Source organism: Antechinus flavipes, chromosome 1 (assembly GCF_016432865.1).
Source record: "Antechinus flavipes isolate AdamAnt ecotype Samford, QLD, Australia chromosome 1, AdamAnt_v2, whole genome shotgun sequence".
NCBI classification, from domain to species: Eukaryota; Metazoa; Chordata; class Mammalia; order Dasyuromorphia; family Dasyuridae; genus Antechinus; species Antechinus flavipes.
The window spans coordinates 335,563,162-335,584,209 of record NC_067398.1 but is presented as its reverse complement, the minus strand read 5'-3'; the positions used below and the strand labels follow the sequence as shown (position 1 = coordinate 335,584,209).

At 36.4% G+C, this 21,048-nt stretch overlaps 1 protein-coding gene and 1 non-coding gene across 2 annotated transcripts in view; both read right to left on the bottom strand.

Annotated features, from left to right (window-relative positions):
- Positions 1–21,048, bottom strand: part of MPG (N-methylpurine DNA glycosylase) — a 71,632-nt gene that overhangs the window by 35,578 nt on the left and 15,006 nt on the right. The window contains exon 4 of the mRNA XM_051968657.1: positions 3,296–3,520. Coding sequence (XP_051824617.1) covers positions 3,296–3,520 — 225 coding nt within the window. The remainder of the gene's footprint in view (positions 1–3,295; positions 3,521–21,048) is intronic.
- Positions 4,600–4,703, bottom strand: LOC127546048 (U6 spliceosomal RNA). The gene has a single exon (XR_007949914.1). It is a non-coding gene; the product is annotated as a U6 spliceosomal RNA (small nuclear RNA).

The window sequence follows — 21,048 nt, the reverse complement described above, 5'->3', positions numbered from 1 at the left end:
CCATTCCATAAAGAGTGGCTGGAATCATGAATAAGTTTGTCTTGACACTCAACTGAAATCTTCCACTGTACAAATTCTACCACCACTTCTAATTCTTCACTCTGGGACCAAGAGAACAAGTCCCTTTCAGATATATTAAGGCCAATACTCTTGTGGCCCCCAAGTTTTCTTTTCATTCCCATTTCCTTCAAGCAGGAATGCTATGGATCAAAGGCCCCTCAATTTCCTTGGCATCTGTTCCAGATTGTTCATGGCCTTCTAAAATGGTATGCAATACTCCAAAAGCACGCTGACCAGTACAGACAAGATATAATTATACTATTATCTTTATTATTTTGGATACTTCCCTTTCTTAAGGCAGCCTAAGGTTACATTAGGGTTTTTTGGCTGCCATGTTACAATGGTAACTTTCAGTATCATTAACCACTCCTTAAACAACAGAAAAAGAAAGGAAAGGGAAAAAAAAGAACAGAAAGGAAAGGGGAAACAGAAACTTCTAATAAGTGACTACTATAAGCCAACATTTTACAAATATTTTATTTGATCTTCACAATCACCCTGGAAGGTGGGTGCTATTTGTTATAGTTAAGGAAACCGAAGCAAACAGTAGTTAAATAACTTGTCCAGATTCACACAGCTAGTCAATGCCTTAGACCAGATTTGAACCCTGGAATTCCTGACTCCAGGCTCAGCTCTCTTTCTGTGCTGCCTAGATACTTGAGGCAGTGACTCTATCTATATATCACAGGCCTCAAACATGGGAACGTTCTGCAGTAGCAATAAGTGTTCTTGATTTATAACAACAAGAGAACAAGTCCCAAGATCACATTAGGATTAGGAGTCTTATATCAGCTTCCTACTGGAACTTCCTGTAATGGCTTCCAATAAGACCAGAACTAACCACAGTGAATCATTCATCATCCTCCAGAGATATTCCTCAATTTCTTGTCCCGACAGCAACTTTGCTGACACAGTTTCAGAAAGCTATCCCTCTCTTATCTCCATTAGTCAAAATTCTGCTCATTTTTCCAATGCTATTTCCTTTATGAACACTTCCTTGGTCCTGCCCCTCAACCTACTTACAAATTATCTTTCCTTCCTTTGTCTGTACTTTCATGTTATGCCAGTTTCATTTTGCCACCATCATTCAATACCCTTTTGCTTCTGAAGTTCATACCAATCAATTATACCACTCTGTCCAAATCTAGCTACTGATTCTAGGTCTTTCTTCAAGGATATCACCACCTGGTTCTTAATCTTCTTTTCCACCCCAATTCCTGATCTCATCCTTGGTAACTTCCATCTTAATAATGATGACCCTACCACCAGTCTGCACTCTTACTTTATTAACAAAATCAATTCCCATGACCTCCACATCTATACCATATCTAACAACAGGGACTACCTCAGAACAAGGCTGAAATTCCTCTTTCTGCCCAGAATCTCCTCTCCTAGGATCACAGAATTAGAGTGAAATCTCCCATTTTCCCTCACTAATCCTATTTAGTTCTTTACCCTTATTATGATTCTCAAACTGCTAGAGGAAGTCATAACATTTATGTTGACCAAGTCCACTACAAACCCCTACATATAATCTCAAATTGGCCTTTACTACATCGAAATAATCCTTTTACTCATTTCTAATTTATTCCTTATCACATTCTTTCTACAAAGGCTATAAGCAAATCTTCTTTTTCAAGCTCTCAACTCTACCCCAATAGTCCCCTCTCAAATAGATGACATTACCTCCTATTTTATTAAACAGATTAAAAATCCTACCCAGCTGTCTTCAATCCTTTCATTTCCCATCCTCCCAACCTCAAAAAATTCTTATGAATTCATCTATTTCCTTAATCCTGACTATTATATCAATCTCAGAAGAAAAGGCAGCTCTCCCCCACTGCTCCAATCTCAGAGAATAAAACAGTTCTCCCCTACTGCTCCAATCTCATGATAAAATGATCTGCCCCCATTGCTCCAATCTCAAATGATAAAATGGCCTTCCTCATTGTTCCAATCTTAGATGATAAAATGCCCATCCTCCATTGCTCCAATCTCAGAAAAGAAGGTAATCCTCCCCTATTGCTTCAATATCAGAGAATAAAATGGTCTTCTTCCATTACTCCAATCTCAGATGATAAAATGGCTCTCCTTCACTCCACCAATCTCAGAGCATAACCTATGGTGACAGCATTAAACTCTCAATTTGTGTTAACCCTTTCCTTTCCTGTCTGCTGACAGACCATGCCCCACAAATAAGGAAACTGAAACTCAAGAGGAAATAGCTTGCCCAAGATTACAAAGCTAGGAAGTGTCAGCAGTAGAACCCAACATCCTCCCGTATCTTCTGCTTATCCTAACAACATGAAGGTGGCCCAAGCCATCAGACTGGACTGAGTCAAGAAGATTGTGGCCAAGTCTGCATTCAGTTACCAAATGATCACAAGTTGTGGGCAAGCGGCTTTCTCTCCTTTGGCTTCCATTTCTTTATTGTAAAAAGAAATGGAAAAAGCACTCAACTTGATAAGCTTTGTAGTTTGTTCTACCACCAGCACTCTACAATTCAATGATTTTACATTTCAATTCCCACCAAAGAGTAAAGCCAGAGAAAGGTAAGGCAGAACAATTTAAATTTCTGGGTCCATTTCTTTTTTTCTTCTGGGCTCTGAACATGTGCAAATTGGGATAGCTGTTTTGGGGGGACTCCATAACTCCATAACTGACACTAAATGGACTCTTTGAAGTCCTTTTTAGCTCAGAATTGATGATACTTTGTCTCTAAAGGCCTCTACTATATGACACCAACCTTATCTCACAGTAATCCCCATTTGTACAATTGATACTCTAACCTAACCAAGCTGTTCACCCCCCAAGTACATCCTAAGTTTTCCCACCACTTCACTTTTGTTTATGTTGTTCCCTCTATCAGAAATACTCCACCCCACCCCATCATAATGGCTGACATCCTATCAAAGATCATCTTCATGAAGCCTTCCTTGATTCTCCCAGTTAGAAGCAATTCCTTGATTGCTATAAATTTATTCTTCTTTTATGTACATATCACATTTTACTTTGTGTTCGTTATCAGCGTACACATATATAATCCTTTTTCTAAATTATAAGATGCAAGAGAAGTCAGACATATCTAAACTTATTATCTCTTTTAGAAACTAGTATGCTACATATAGTGGAATCTTAATACACACTATAGAATGCTGAATGAAAACCTGCAGAAATTTCTTGGTTCAACAAATTCTAGGTTTGTCCTAAATCGAAGGAACTACAGACAAATTACCTGTCCAAGAAAGGCCCGGGCCAGGGCGATTGCAGGCTGGTCAAAAAACTCAGGTCCCAGCCGGGAACTGTTGCTTTTCTGGTGAGTGAAATAGATACTGTACTCTGGAGCAGGACTCCTGGGTGAGGCAAGTGGGTGATCCCCCAAGGAATCCAACTTGGCCTGACTCTGGCCGGCCTTTGACTCTGATAACCGTGGTTTTTTCCGCAGCATTGTTCTAGAAAGCTGGATTGGAAAAGAAAACAAAAACAAAACTCTTTATACATTGAAAGCAATCTCTTTCCACTCTGGGGTGGGGGTGGGGGTATCAGCAGAGCAGCCTAGATTTCAAATAAGCAGTCCCCCAAAGATAAACAAGAAAACAAGTGAGTTAAGCCACAGATATATCTCAGGGTAAGGAAATGGTTATCAGGAACCACAAGATTCTTAAAATGTTGAAACTGGAAAGAATTAGACCTTAGAACACAGAGTATTAAAGCTGAGAAGAATTTCAGAACACAGAATGTCAGAACTAGACAAGACTTCAGAATATAGTATGTTAAGCTATAATAAAATGTCAGAACCAGAAGGGACTTCAAGAAGTCAATCTAACTTAACCCTTTCATTTTACAAGAGAGGAAACAAAGATCCAGAGGAGTTAACTGATTTTCTCCAGGTATATTTAATAAATGATCATCCTAAAATATGTTCTAATCCTTTTGTGGATTCAAAAGCCACAAACACACACATAAAATTTTTAATTTTGTTTCTTATAAACTCTGAAATGGGAGTAAAAGGACAGTTTAGAGAAAAAAAAGAAAAGCTTTCCAAAGACTTATCATCATTTTGCTTTAAATGTGGAAAAATCAACAATCATTCATCAATTTTTTTTACACTCTTCCTACTGATAACTATATTAATATCCTAAGCACTTATTTTAAAAAATAAATTTTTTGCATGACCTTTTTAGCTATATGGAAAGGAGACAGACAGGGCATATCTTATGAGGAAAAAACAAGTTTAAGAGAAAGAAACAAGTTCAAAGAAATTAAATTATTATAAATCTACCCAACTCCTCCCACAGAGCAGGGATCCCACATTACTAGTTTTGCCAACAATTCTCCCATAATACAAACACAAACTGGAATCTAGTGGCTCAGTAAGGAAACGTGTTTGAAGCTATTTGAAGGAACACAAGACTTCTTGAGAACTATGGCTTATAGGGAAGCTGGGGTGACTTCTAAATGTGACCTAGTCAAATATCATGTCACATACAAGTACATTCACAAGTGCTCTTTTCTTTCTCTCTCATCCCCATTAAAAAAGAAAGAAAGAAATGCTCCATTAATTTGCACATCATCCTTGTATAGGGGTTATGCTAATCTCTGTTTCATTCTAATTTTAGTATATGTGCTACCAAAGCCAATACTACCTACCCCACCCCTTTGCTTTCTTAAAAAAAAAGAACTGAAATAGAGATCAAAGTCTAGCCCTCTCATTAAAAAAAAAATTATCTATACTTGAAAAACATCAAACATATATCTATTACATAAAAAGAATAGAAAAAAACTATGTGTGAAACTGCAAATCTATTATACATTTTTTTATCTTGCATTTTTAAAAAATATAACAAAATCAGCACATTAATTTCAAAGATAACCCACTTGTCTGTGTATCCTTTTGAATCATTATTCTTTTCTATGTATTTTAAAAATATTTTTCTTCTTGGCATCCCTATCACTAGTTCCCCTCTCCTTTACAAAATCCATCAATTAAAAAAATCTTCCTTGTAATAATCATAATCAAACAAAACATATAATGGCCATGTCCAAAAATGCATATATCACAATACCAAGTTGAGTTTTTCTCTTCTTGTCAGACAATGAAGATAGCATTGCTTCCTCCTAATTCCTCTAAAGTAATCAATGAATTGATTTTTTTAAGTTGTTGTTAACAATGTTGTAATTTACATTGTTTCCAGGTTCTGCTCAATTCGCTCTGCTTTAATTCATACAAATCTTTGTATTTAAGTTTCTCTGAATTCATTTATTTTGTTTTTTAATTAAAATATTCCATTACATACATACATTTTATATATATATACCATAATTTGTTTACTGCTTCCCCAATTGATGAGCACCTCAGGTTTTTTTATTTCTTTGCTGTAACAAAAAAATGCTTCTGTAAATACTTTTTGTACATATAGGTCCTTTCTGTTTTTTATATATGCCTTGTAATGATATCACTGGATCAAAAAGTGTGCATAAATTAGTGACTTTGGAAGTACAATTTTAAATTTTTTTCCAGAATTCCTGGGCCACATCATACCCCACAAATAGTCAAACTATTAATGTGAATTATACACTATTAAGTTTGTTCTTCTACAGCCCCTCCAATTTTTCTTTTTGTCACCTTTGTCAAACTGATGGATATGAGAAGCTCAAAATTGTTTAATTGGCACTAATTCACATTAGTAATTATTTTGAGGATTTTTTTCATGTTGCTATTGATAGCTTACATTTCTTTCTATAGGAGTTGCCTACTCATATATTTGACCATTGATTTATTGGGAAATGGCTATTGTCCTTACATATATGAGTATATTTCTTGTATATTTTGTATATAAGAATGTTATCAGAAAAAAAAGTGCAAAGATATTTTCTGAGTTAATTATTTATTTTTATTTTAAAGCTTTTAATTGATGCATTTTGAGGGTTTTTCTTTACATTAATCTTAATTTCTCCCAACAATCTTCGCTTCTAAAGGCTACCCAATAACAAACAAAAAGAAGAAAAAGAAAAAGGAAAAAAAAAATCAACATAGGTGATCAACATATCAAAAAAAAGTCTGAAAATATGCGGAATGCACACTTGTGGACCTCTCACTTCTGCACAGGGGCAAAATGAAAATCTTCTCATCTTTCTTCTTTGGAATCAGGATTATCCTTTATAATTTTGCAGCATTCACTTTTGATTTTCTTTTTGTAATTGTTTTTATCTATTTACATTGCTTCTGTCATCATGTGTATATATAGCTCTGTCTTTGTTTCATACATTCTGCATAAGTTCATTCAGATACGTTCATGTTTTTCTGTATTCATCACATTTGTCATTTCTTAAAGCATAGTAATATTCCACTGCTTTCATATACCACAGTTTAATTCATCATTCCTTAATCAATAGGCATCAACTCTGTCTCCAATTCTTGGCTATCATAAAGAGTGCTGCGTTTGCCCTTTTTGTAGTGGCAAGGAACTGGAAATTGAGTGGATGTTCCTTAGTTGGGGAATAACTAAATAAGTTATGGCATAAGAGTGTAATGGAATATTATTCATTTTGTAAGAAATGATGAGCAGACTGATTTCAGAAAAGTCTGGAAAGACTTACATGAACTGATGCTAAGTAAAGTGAGCAGAACCAAGAGAACACTATACATTAACAAGAAGATTATGTGATGATCAATTGTGATGGACTTGGCTCTTTTCAACAATGTGGAGATTCAAGGCAATTCCAATAGACTTGGGATGGAAAGTGCCATTGATATATAGAGAAACAACTATGGAGACTGAATGTGGATCAGAATATAGGATTTTCACTTTTTTTGGTTGTTTGCTTGGTTTTTTTTTTCCTTCTTTTTTGTGTTTTTTTCCTTTTGATCTGATTTTTTTTTTTTGGCACAACATGACAAATATGGCTGTTTAGAAGAATTGCATATGTTTAACCTATATCCGACTGCTTGCTGTCTTGAGAAGGAGGGAATAATAGCTCTCCAATATTTAGGTCTGTCTCTTTTTCTTTAAAGGGTACTTTTGTAATTGTGGTCATATAATTTATTGTATATCTTAGAAGGCAAACTCCCAATTATTTTATATAGTCTGATTATTTAGAACAGAATTCCTCTTTCTATTTTCTTTATTTGATCAACAAAACTACTACTATTATTGCTAATCAAATAAAGAAAAAAGTGTTTAGAGATGGTTCACTTTTTATCCTATTTTGCTAATTATTTTAATTACAGTTTTCTGATTTTCTAGTGTTCTCTGAATAGAACTTCATATCTGCAAAAAAAAAAAAAAAAGCAATCGTTTTGTTTTCTCTTTCCTTTGTTTGTTATGGGCCAGAACTCTGAAACAAGGATTCTTATTACAAGATGTTAACTCAGTGGAACTGATAAGACAATGGTTATCTAGTTTAGCATAGTGATTAATAGTTCTCTGGTTCAGAATATGTACTTAGTACTTAATATAGTTCTACAAGATTCACATCTACGATGATGTAATATGTAACAGCCAGCAGGGACACAGAGACAGATTCATTCCATCGTCAACCTTTGTGGTGGCTGGAGGCTGAAGCACAAACCATCGACCTCAGATTCATTTACTCCATCTCATACCACCTTGGTGGCAAGGCTCTCCTCCTTCGCTTCTCCACTGAAACCAAAACTCCTGAAAGGCTCTCAAGAAAGCTAGCTGGGCCCCAGGCAAAGAAAAAAGATTTTGAAGGAGATAATAAGGGATTTGGACTTTTAACACCTGGTTATTCTCATGGTGATTACTCTAATGAAACAACCAACCAGAATACTACACTTGTTTATTCACTAAACTTCTTTTTCTTGTCTTATTGCTACAGCTAGTCTTTCTGAACTTATACTAAATAATGGAGATGTCTTCTGGATAGCTTGAACTGAATATCACATAGCCATTTCAAATTCAACAGTTCTAAAACATAATTCATTATCTTTTTACCCAAAACATTCTTACTTGCACTCTTCTCTAATAACTGTTGAGGACAATACCACCCTTCTAGTCACTCAGATGATTGTGCACTCAATGCAGCCTCTGAAAGTTAAGATGCAATAAAGCATGGATCGATTCTCTGCTGCTTGTACTAATTTTGGCTTAATAATTAACATCATGCTAGCTTTGGCAATAAGAGTTGAGAAAGAGATTAAAGGAATAAGAATAGGCAATGAGGAAACCAAATTATCACTCTTTGCTGATGATATGATGGCATACTTAGAGAACCCCAGAGATTCTACTAAAAAGTTATTAGAAACAATCCACACCTTTAGCAAAGTTGCAGGATATAAAATAAACCCACAAAAGTCATCAGCATTCTTATATATCACTAACAAAACCCAACAGTTAGAGTTACAAAGAAAAATTTCATTTAAAGAAACTACTGATTGTATAAAATATTTAGGAATCTATCTGCCAAGGGAAAATCAGAAACTTTATGAGCAAAACTACAAAACACTTTCCACACAAATTAAGTCTGATCTAACCAACTGGAAAAATATTAAATGCTCTTGGATTGGGCGAGCAAATATAATAAAGATGACAATACTACCTAAGCTAATCTTTTTATGTAGCACTATACCAATCAGACTCCCAAAAAATTATTTTGATGACCTAGAAAAAAATAACAACAAAGTTCATATGGAAAAACAAAAGGTCAAGAATCTCAAGGGAATTAATGAAAAAAAAATCAAATGAAGGTGGCCTAGCTATACCAGATCTAAAATTATATTATAAAGCAGCAGTTACTAAAACCATCTGATATTGGCTAAGAAATAGACTAGTTGATCAATGGAATAGAATAGGTTCAAAGGACAAAACAGCCAATAACTTTAATAATCTAGTGTTTGACAAACCCAAAGACCCCAGTTTTTGGAATAAGAACGCATTATTTGACAAAAATTGCTGGGAAAATTGGAAATCAGTATGTCAGAAACTAGGCATTGACCCACACTTAACACTGTACACCAAGATAAGGTCAAAATGGGTTTATGACCTAGGCATAAAGAATGAGATTATAAATAAATTGGATGAGCATAGGATAGTTCACCTCTCAGACCTGTGGAAGAGGGAGGAATTTATGACCAAAGAAGAACTAGAGATCACTATTGACCACAAAATAGAAAATTTTGATTATATGAAATTGAAAAGTTTTTGTACAAACAAAACTAACGCAGACAAGATTAAAAGGGAAACAATAAACTGGGAAAACATTTTTATAGTCAAAGGTTCTGATAAAGGCCTCATTTCCAAAATATATAGAGAACTGACTCTAATTTATAAGAATTCAAGCCATTCTCCAATTGATAAATGGTCAAAGGATATGAATAGACAATTCTCAGATGAAGAAATTGAAACTATTTCTAGCCATATGAAAATATGCTCCAAATCATTATTAATCAGAGAAATGCAAATTAAGGCAACTCTGAGATACCACTACACACCTGTCAGATTGGCTAGAATGACAGGGAAACATAATGACAAATGTTGGAGGGGATGTGGGAAAACAGGGACACTGATACATTGTTGGTGGAATTTTGAACACATCCAGCCATTCTGGAGAGCGATTTGGAACTATGCTCAAAAAGCTGTCAAACTATGCATACCCTTTGATCCAGCAGTGTTTCTACTGGGCTTATACCCCAAAGAGATACTAAAGAAGGGAAAGGGACCTGTATGTGCCAAAATGTTTGTGGCAGCCCTGTTTGTAGTGACTAGAAGCTGGAAAATGAATGGATGCCCATCAATTGGAGAATGGTTGAGTAAATTGTGGTATATGAATGTTATGGAATATTATTGTTCTGTAAGAATGACCAGCAGGATGAATACAGAAAGGCTTGGAGAGACTTACATGAACTGATGCTAAGTGAAATGAGCAGAACCAGGAGATCATTATACACTTCGACAACGATATTGTATGAGGACATATTTTGATGGAAGTGGATTTCTTTGACAAAGAGACCTGAATTTCAATTGATAAATGATGGACAAAAGCAGCTACACCCAAAGATAGAACACTGGGAAACGAATGTGAACTATCTGCATTTTTGTTTTTCTTCCCGGGTTATTTATACCTTCTGAATCCAATTCTCCCTATGCAACAAGAGAACTGTTCGGTTCTGCAAACATATATTGTATCTAGGATATACTGCAACATATCCAACATATAAAGGACTGCTTGCCATCTAGGGGAGGAGGTGGAGGGAGGGAGGGAAAAAAAAATCGGAACAGAAACGAGTGTCAATATAAAGTAATTATTAAATAAAAATTAAAAAAAAAATAAAATAATAAAAAAAAAAGAAATTGAAAAGTTTTTGTACAAACAAAACTAACGCAGACAAGATTAAAAGGGAAACAATAAACTGGGAAAACATTTTTATAGTCAAAGGTTCTGATAAAGGCCTCATTTCCAAAATATATAGAGAACTGACTCTAATTTATAAGAATTCAAGCCATTCTCCAATTGATAAATGGTCAAAGGATATGAATAGACAATTCTCAGATGAAGAAATTGAAACTATTTCTAGCCATATGAAAATATGCTCCAAATCATTATTAATCAGAGAAATGCAAATTAAGGCAACTCTGAGATACCACTACACACCTGTCAGATTGGCTAGAATGACAGGGAAACATAATGACAAATGTTGGAGGGGATGTGGGAAAACAGGGACACTGATACATTGTTGGTGGAATTGTGAACACATCCAGCCATTCTGGAGAGCGATTTGGAACTATGCTCAAAAAGCTGTCAAACTATGCATACCCTTTGATCCAGCAGTGTTTCTACTGGGCTTATACCCCAAAGAGATACTAAAGAAGGGAAAGGGACCTGTATGTGCCAAAATGTTTGTGGCAGCTCTGTTTGTAGTGACTAGAAGCTGGAAAATGAAAGGATGCCCATCAATTGGAGAATGGTTGAGTAAATTGTGGTATATGAATGTTATGGAATATTATTGTTCTGTAAGGAATGATCAGCGGGATGAATACAGAGAGGACTGGAGAGACTTACATGAACTGATGCTGAGTAAAATGAGCAGAACCAGGAGATCATTATATACTTCAACAAAGATACTGTTTGAGGATGTATTCTGATGGAAGTGGATCTCTTCAATAAAGAGAGCTAATTCAGTTTCAATTGATCAAGGATGGACAGAAGCAGCTACACCCAAAGAAAGAACACTGGGAAATGAATATAAACTGCTTGCATTTTTGTTTTTCTTCCCAGGTTATTTTTACCTTCTGAATCAAATTCTCCCTGTGCAACAAGAGAACTGTTCGGTTCTGCACACATATATTGTATCTAGGATATACTGCAACTTATTTAACATGTATAGGACGGCTTGCCATCTGGGGGAGGGGGTGGAGGGAGGGAGGGGAAAAATCAGAACAGAAGTGAGTGCAAGGGATAATGTTGTAAAAAATTATTCTGGCATGGGTTGTCAATAAAAAATTATTTAAAAAAAAAGAAAAGGAAAAAATTAACATCAAATATGTGTTTGTAATAGAATATTATTGTTCTCTGGGAAATGATGAGCAGGATGCTCTTAGAAAAAAAAAAAGCCTAGAAAGTCCTCCATGAACAAAATGAAATCTACTCTATAAAGTGGTGGAAATGTTACAGGATAACCAGCTGTGAATGACTTTGCTATATCATCCACGACTACTCTGAAGGCCTTATGATGAAAAATCCTATCCATACCCATGGAAGGAAGTGATTTGTCTGAATACAGACTGAAGCATTCTCTACTTCTCTATCTCTCTCTTTCTTTTTAACTTAATTTTTCTTGAGGGTTTTTATTTTCATTAGAATGGAAGATCTATGTTTTCTTTTACAACTTGACTTTTGTGGAAATGTTTTGCATAACTTCACATGTGGTTTCTTAATTGTGGATGGAAATAAGGGAAAGAACATAGATGTCAAAAAATCTTAAAAACAATGTAAAAAAAATTGTTTTGAATGAAACTGGAGGAAAACATTTAATTAATTAATTAGTTAACACCAGAACAACACAAGTACTCCATCAGTCAGCACCACATCAACCATATGTGGAATTGTGGGTTATAGCAAATGGAGAAATTTTGAATGCTGTGGATAAACTCATTTACCCTGGCAGTGTACTTTCCAGAAAAGTCCACATTGATAATGAGGTTGACACATGCATTGCCAGAGCTAGCTCAGTGTTTGGGGAGGCTCCAAAAAAAAGTGTGTGAGAGAAATATTAGACTGACTATCAAACTGAAGATCAACAGAGCCGTTGTGCTGACCTCATTGTTGTATGCCTGTGAAACCTGGATAATCTACCAGTGCCATGCTAGGTAATGGAATTGCTTTCATTTGAATTGTCTTAAGGAAGAGTTTGAAGATCACCTGGCAGGATACCAGACACTGAGGTCCTTTCCCAAAATAAACTGCCAAGCACTCCAACTCTATTGCAGATAGCACAATTCCATTGGGCTGGCCACGTTGTTTGAATACCAAATGTATGCTTGCCCAAAAAAAACTATTTTATGGAGAACTCTCACATGGCAAGAGCTCACAAAATGATCAGAAAACATGATACAAGGACACTCTTAAGGTCTGAAGAACTTTAGAATTGACTATATGACATGGGAAACACTGGCACAGTACCCCTAGCATGCAAGCCCTCATTAGAGAAGGTGCAGTGCTCTATAAGCAAAGCAGAATTGAGTTAGCTCAGAAGAAACATGAGACGCCCAAAGTTAAAGAATCTACCCCAAATATTCATAGGGACTATTTGTATCCAATCTGTGGCAGAGCACTCTGAGCTTGAATCGGTCTGATTGGGCACAGTTGGACCCACTAACTTGACTCTAACATAATAATGCCATTTTGTTCTTCTTTGAGAATTATGGACAACAACCAACCAACCAAGTCACCCAGGCTCTTACTTTTGGTGTTATTCAATTTTTCACAAGTACTCATCCTGCATATTCAGTCTGCTATTAAGCCTGGTTGCTTCTATCTTTATAACATTTCTCCTAGACTTCCCCTTCTTTCCATTCATACAACACTATCTTAGTCCAAGCCATCACTACTTCTTATCTGACTACTTTCTCGATTTGCTCAATAATAGTCTTTCCCCACTTCAATTCCTCCTCTATTTAGGTGCCAAAGTGCAAGTACAGGTCTGACTACCTTATCCCATCCAATAACAAGAATGATTAGAGCCAGGATTTATTGATAGCACTTCTAAGTTTGCAGAGCACACTATAGGGGCAGCTAGGTGGTGCAGTAGATAGAGCACAAGTCCTGAAGTCAGGAGGACCTGAGTTCAAATTGGATCTCAGACACTTAATACTGCCTACCTGTATGACCCTGGGCAAGTCACTTAACCCTAATTGCCTCAGCAAAATAAATAAATAAGTATCTCATTTTATCTTCATAACAACCCTGAGAGATAAGGAAACTGAAGCAAATTTGCCCAGAGTCTAAGACCATATTTCAATTCAGGTCTTCCTAAATCCATGTCCAGTGCTCTATCTATTACACCACTTAGCTACCTCATAAGAGTATAAGCTCCTTGATAGCAGAGACAATCTTGGTTTGCTATTTGTATCTTCATAATAAGCACTTAATAATTTTTTCATTCATTCATGTATTCATACTAATTGCATCAAGCCACTGAACTCTAAATACACTTATCAGAGAAAGTCTCAGCAATGTGAATGAGAACAAGTCTACTACACACTAGAAAAACAAAATAGAAAAGAAACACATATTACTTAGAGTAGGACATGAAAACAGAAAGGCAACCAATCAAATGAGTACATCAATACATATATGTTGATATATAGGACTGCTTGCCATCTAGGGGAGGGGGTGGAGGGAGGGAGGGGAAAAATCGGAACAGAAACGAGTGCAAGGGATAATGTTGTAAAAAAAAATTACCCTGGCATGGATTCTGTCAATATAAAGTAATTATTAAATTTAAAAAAATTATTCTTTAAATATTAAAAAAAATACATATATGTTAGACCTGCAAAGGAGATGGACAATAAGGTGAAGATGGAAGAGGAAAAGGACAGATTGGATTACAATTGAGAAAATGTATAGTGCTAAAACTTCTACCCCTGGAAATCCATCCCTTTAAAAGCAACATACTCATAGTGACACTATATGGCTGTGATTTATAAAAAACCATAATTTCAGCATGGATGATAAAACAAATAGTTAATACAGGAGAAGCTGTGGGGATATAAACACAATATATCATTTGTGGCACTGGGAATTGGTCTAGCTGTCATAGAAAACTATCTGGAACCATGCAAGTCACTGAATTGTTCATATCCTTTGATATAGCAATACCACCACTAAGCATATAACTCAATGTGGTCAAAGACAAAGATAAAGGTCCCCTATGTATCAAAACACTAGTAACAACAAATTTGGTGGAAGAAACAAAAAAGGAATACAGGAAGTACCCAGTGAGTGGGTAATGACTAAACAAATTGAAACATATGAATATAATAGAATATTATTTTACTGCAAAAAGTGACTAATATGAGGAATTCAGAGAAACACATATGAGATGACATCTCCAATCTATCCCTTCATGGAGGTGGGAGGTCCCTAAGTATACATATTACAGATGTTTTTAATGTATTCATTAGTTGCAGTGATTTTTTTCCCTCTTTTTTATGATTTCTTATATAAGATATTTCTCTGGAAGGAAGAACTGGAGGGACATAGGAGATAACTGTTAATATATGAAAAACAGATGACATCAATAAAAACTTATTTTTAAAAATTACCATGGAGACTAAAGGGCATTATGGCACAGTGTTAAGACCACTGTTCTGCCACCAACTAGTCCCATAACTTCTCTAGCAACACAAGAATATAGGCAAAGAAGAAACAATCTCACACAACTCCCTCCTTTTCCTGATTATAAAACAGATATTCAGAGAAGGGAAATTATTTCTCTCTAAAGACAGAGAGTACATTAGGTGCCCTGACTTGAAGTCTAGTGAATGCTCTTTACTAATTGCCTTCTTTGGAAAACAGGAATGACTGGGAAAAGTACAAAGTGTTCCATCAATCCACATTGTTTTTCAAAGCAGCAGGAGGCAAGGGCCCAAGGATTATCAGGAAGAACAAGAGTTAAATGCTATGGAGTTTTCCATAGCAAAAGCCATTACTTTCCTGAAAGAATAAACTTCACTACAGTCCATCTGGCTGCCACATGTCCTAAAACATCTGACCAGACAATCTTAGTTATTTTGAGACCAAAACTTATTCTCGGAGCTGCGATTAAAAGGGAAGATTAAAGGGGAACCAGAAGGCTGATGAATGTTCAAGGATTGGAAAAATGCCTCCTCTCAAGTCACTGGAGTTACAGGAGTGCTTGCTTTGACAGAAACCAGTATTTTAAACCAAGTGAAGACATTACATTTTAAATATAAAATGCCACAGAAGTCCAGTGTGAACACTCACTGATGTGCCTGTCTTTTCAGTCTGGCCATAGTCCTAGTGCTTGCTCTAAGCATCCCAACCACATGATGTCATTTGGAGTTTAGCTGTTTTGCCAAAAGATCGCTGTTATCATTCCAAACTTCAATAGCACTTTCCTCGGACGTTTCAATGTTCTGATTCAATCCAACAACCATTTATTAAACACTAGCTGAAATCTCTAGGGCAGGGGTATTTGGCACCTAAAGAAGTATAAACAGCTGAGCAGAAACAAAACTGGGGTAAAAGTCTGGAGATCTGAGTTCAAATCCCAGATCTGATGCTTTCTAGCCTTGTGATTAGGAGCAGATCCTCTATAGGTTTCCCCATCCATAAAGTAGGAATTATAATCACAATCATAATTAACACAGCTGGACTTAAAAGAGCAAATTAAGTATTTGTTCAGTTTCCTCATCTGTAAAAAAAAAAAAAAAAGGAAGGTGAATGAGATGTGGCTCCTGATCTAGCTCTGGATTTGTGACTTTATTGGATCATTTTACGAACAGGGAGAGGGTTAAAAGACAAGCATCCTTTTTTATGGATGAGTTAGCAGAACAGAATGAAACAAGCACTGGATTGAAAGTCGGAAGACCCAGTCAGAAGATCATCCCTAAGAGCTCTCCTGAATGCTTCATCACCTAATTTCTGGATATCTCAAGTATATGTGAAAAAAAAAAAACATGGCCAAAATGGAACTATCTTTTCTTTAAACCTAAGCCTTCTCCAAATGCTATCTCTACAATATTGCTCATATCCTTCACTCTGATTCCAGGCCTCATACTCTCTCAGGAATAGTAATTAGAGCAACCTCTGAACTGGTCTCCCTACTTCTGGTCTCTCATCTTTTTAATCCATTCTTCACACAGCTGCTTAAATAATCTAAGACAGACCTGATCCTGTTGCTCCTCTATTAAAAACACCTCAGGCTTTTAAGGTTCCTTAAAACCTTAGCCTGGCTTTTAAGGTTCTTTATAATCTGGTTTCCACTTATCATTCTAGTTCATCCTATTTGATCTCTCTACAGGCTTTGACATTGTCAATCACCCTTTTCATCTTGTTATTCTTTCTTTTCTAGTTTTTGTAACATGGCTCCTTCCTTATTTTCCTTCCTACCTGACTGATCCTTCTTAGTCTCTTTTGCTGGATCTTCATCCAGGTTTCACCCACTAATCGTGGATATTCCCCACAGAATATAGAGCTCTATTGTAACCCTCTTCTCTTCTTCCTCTATACCATTTAGAGCCCATGGATTCAATAATCATATGTATGAAGAGGAGTTTGTACAGAACCAACCTCTTTCGCAAACTCGTCTCTCATTTCCAACTGCTTACTGGATGTCTAGAACTGGTCATTTTATAAAACTCTTACATTTTAACACATCCAAAACTAAACTTCTTACTTCCTCCTCTCCTCTCCTCTAATCCCCTTCCTCTTCCTAACTCCCCTGTTACTGTTACTACCACCTCCAGTCACTTAGGCTTGCCACCTAGTTCCTTGATCCCACCCCATGTCCAATCCGTTGCCAGTTCCTATTACTTCTATCCTTTGCAATGTCTCTCTAGTATTCTCCCTTCTCTTTTCTAAGGCTGCTGTCACACTCATGCAAGTCTCCCTGAATCTCATCTCTCCCCACTCATTCTAGTTCACTTGGCTCTCAAACAGATTTTCCTTAAGCATGTGTACAATCATGTCATTCCACTACTCAATAAACTCTAGTGGTTCCATATTACCTCCATTAATCAAATATCAATCTGAGACTCTATCTCTTATCTTGTAGGTAGAATCAAATATAAAATCTATTGGCTTCTAAACTGCTTTATGCAGTTAGTCCCTTTCCTATGCCTTCCTCTCCTCCACAGACTGAGATCCAGAGACTCTGGCCTTCATCTCTTGACTCCAGGCATTTTCACTGACTTCCCCACTCTACCCCCAAGCCTTGGAACTCTCTCCCTCTTCATCTCTGCCTCCAGGTTTCACTGGCTTCCTTCAAATGTCAGCTAAAGCCCCATCTTCTGCAAGAAGCTTTCCCCAGTTTTCCTTAACCTTAATGCCTTTCTCCTAAGATTATTTCCAATGTATTCTCAGTGCTTTGTGTTTTCTTCCCCATCAGACTGGAGGCTTGTAGAGTAGGGGCTGTTTTTTGCCTTTGTATTACCAATGACTGGCCTGTAGTAGATGCCTAATAAATGCTTATTGACTTGACATAATATTATTTTCCTTCACAAATTTATCAACTAAATGTCTACTAGCTGTTCCTTAAACTCAGTCCTCCATTTCCTACCTCTGCCTTCCTACAGGATGCCACCACATCTGAAATATACTACCAGATATAGTTCAGGTGGCACAAGGCCTTACCAGATTCTCCTTAACAGATTTATTCGCACATTCTCCTTAACACTCACTTTATATGCACTTTCAAATTTGCTGATTCTATGTTGCTTAAGGCATAGATTCTACTTTTAAGCTCTTTAAAGGAAGAGTTGATTTTGATTTTGGAAATCTGTCTTTGGAAAGACAGAGTCCAACACTAGCAATGAGGCTTAGTCGACGGAAGGTCAGCCTTGGTGTCAGTGTTCAGCCATGGGGTTCAGGTACTGCTTCTGACACCTACTACTATGTGTGACCAAGGGCAAGCAGGTTAACTCCTAAATCCCAGCTTCTTAAACTGTGATTTGGAACCCTATATTGGGCCTTGTAACTGAATATGAGGATCACAAAATTATGGTTTATTATCAGTAAATGTCTGATTTGTATGCCTGTTTTATATACCTATATAACTGGAGTCATGTAAAAATTTCTTGGACAAAATGGGGATCACAAGTAGAAAAAGTTTAAGAAACCCTGCCATAAGTGTCCTGGGAAATTTCTTGGACTCTTATATTGAAGGGAAGTAGTTGAAGTTTTTTTTCACCAGTAGTGAAAAGTGGGAAAAGTTTCTATACTTGGAGATTCCCACACTAAAGAAATCACAAGTCCATACCACAGAAACCCCATAGTTCCCCTCGGCTGGAACTCTGCTTCTTATAATCCTAGTCTTCCTTCAACACTCAGATAAATCATTTCTGATATGGCTCCCTCTCACCCTTGTTGTTAACACTTTTCATCCTCCCAATTTTTCTTGTAACACATTTATTTATGCATATATTGTATGTCCCAGTAGAAAAAAGGTCTTTGACTCCAGGAATTGTCATTTCACCTGTAGCTTTTTTAAGATCAAAATGTAGCATAGTACTTTGTATAGATGTCACTATATACAATATAGTGTATTTTGTATACAAATATACTATATTATGTGTATTTAAAGCATTATGGAAATAGGAACTTTTACTCTCATAGGACACGATTTCCCGTAGTCAATGCACAGGGAGACTGGGGGCCCCAAGCAGGGAGTTGCCAGCATTTGGGAGCAAGATAAAAGATAAATAAATATGAGCCTCAGAAATTTAAGCTAAATAGGAATCAACACAAAATAGACAGGAAAGCCAGCTGTAAAGGGAAGTTTTAACCAGGAATTCAGAGAAATCATTTATAAATGGATTGTGGATGAGAGAGATTTAAGATATCCCCAAAATTCTCTCAGGGAGACACCAATCTGAAGATTACTAAAAGAAAATAAAGTGTTATCTTTTCAACTGTATCACAAGAGGGAGGAATTACTGATGATTGATAAGCTGTGAATCAAGCAAAGAAACAAAGACTGAGACACATCCCTCTCCCCACTCAACCCTCCCATCTGCTTAGATAAGCATGACTGGAATGTAACTGAAGAAAGCTGTGATCTATTCAATGAGAGTAGATAGACAACGCAATACAATGGATACTTCAGTGCTTCAATCTTAGGTGACTTTTTACCTCTTGCATTTGGGCCTCAATGTTTTAATGGTGGCTATAGCACCCAGACAGTAATCAATCCTCTGGAGATGAACTTCTCCAAACGGGTATTTGGATTTTCAGACCACAGACTCAGTCACTAAGTCCATACTTGAAATCCTTCCAGTTTGGTATTTGCCCAAACTAGTATTTAATCGACAAAGATAGTCTTTAGTAATCATCTCTAAGATGTCGTGATGCAAGTGAATAAAGTTATAATAAAATGGAGACATCCAGATAAATGTTAGACTTAATCTATTTCACCTCTTGGAATCTGTTTCCCTGGTAATCATAATAATAACAATAACATTTATATAAAGCCTAATATGTGCCAAGGCCCTGTGCTAAGTACCATAGTACTTTACAAATATTTTCTCATTTGATCTTCAACCCTAGAATATAAGTATTATTATTATTATCTCTATTTTAGTGCTGAGGAAACTGAGGCAAACATGATTTGTGGGGTTAGGGGAGTGAAGATTAGAGGATGTCACCATATGGAAATTTAGAAGAAGCATGGAGTTTGGGGAGTAGGGAGGAATATAACAAGTTCAGTATTGGATGTGTTTGGGTTTGTAATATATATGAAACTAGTTCAAAATGTCTAGGAGGCAATTTGTGGTGTGAAACTGGAGTTCAGGAGAGAAATTAGGACTGGATATGTAAATCAATGAGTCATCACCATAAGATAATTAAACTTAATGGTGTTGACAAGGTCATCAAATGAGAGGGAAAAAAGCAGTAGAAGGGAGAAAAAGCTAGAGTCCACATTTACAATCTCAGAATTGGAAGGGACTTATGTGTAAGTCTCAGATTCGTTCAACAAACATTCCCTCTACAGAATACCAGATGTGGTCAGATCTGTGCACTAAGAAAATTATCTTAATAGCTATGTGAATAATGGTAAAAAGAGATGAGAAGGTATGGGCACCAACTTCTACAATAGGCTAGGCAAAAGGTACTTAGATCATGAACTGGGCTTGAGACCATATGAGTTAAAAAAAGGTGACAGACACAAATGAAGACCAAAGAGACAGTATCAATACAACTTATTTAGGCAAGAGCAAAGTAGGGAGAAGGCAAAAGAATCAGAGAGAATTTTGAGTTTTTGAGCCAAGGTGGTAAAGATATTTTGGTGCCATCAACTGAAACAGTAAAGTTGGGAGAAAAGACAGGTTTAGAGGTCAAAGGATATGAACAGACAATTTTCAGATGATGAAATTGAAACTATTACCACTCATATGAAAGAGTGTTCCAAATCACTATTGAGCAGAGAAATGCAAATTAAGACAACTCTGAGATACCACTACACACCTGTCAGATTGGCTAAGATGACAGGAAAAAATAATGATGAATATTGGAGGGGATGCGGGAAAACTGGGACATTGATGCATTGTTGGTGGAATTGTGAACACATCCAGCCATTCTGAAGAGCAATTTGGAACTCAAAAAGTTATCAAACTGTGCATACCCTTTGATCCAGCAGTGTTTCTACTGGGTTTATATCCCAAAGAGATACTAAAGAAGGGAAAGGGACCTGTATGTGCCAAAATGTTTGTGGCAGCCCTGTTTGTAGTGGCTAGAAACTGGAAATTGAATGGATGCCCATCAATTGGAGAATGGCTGGGTAAATTG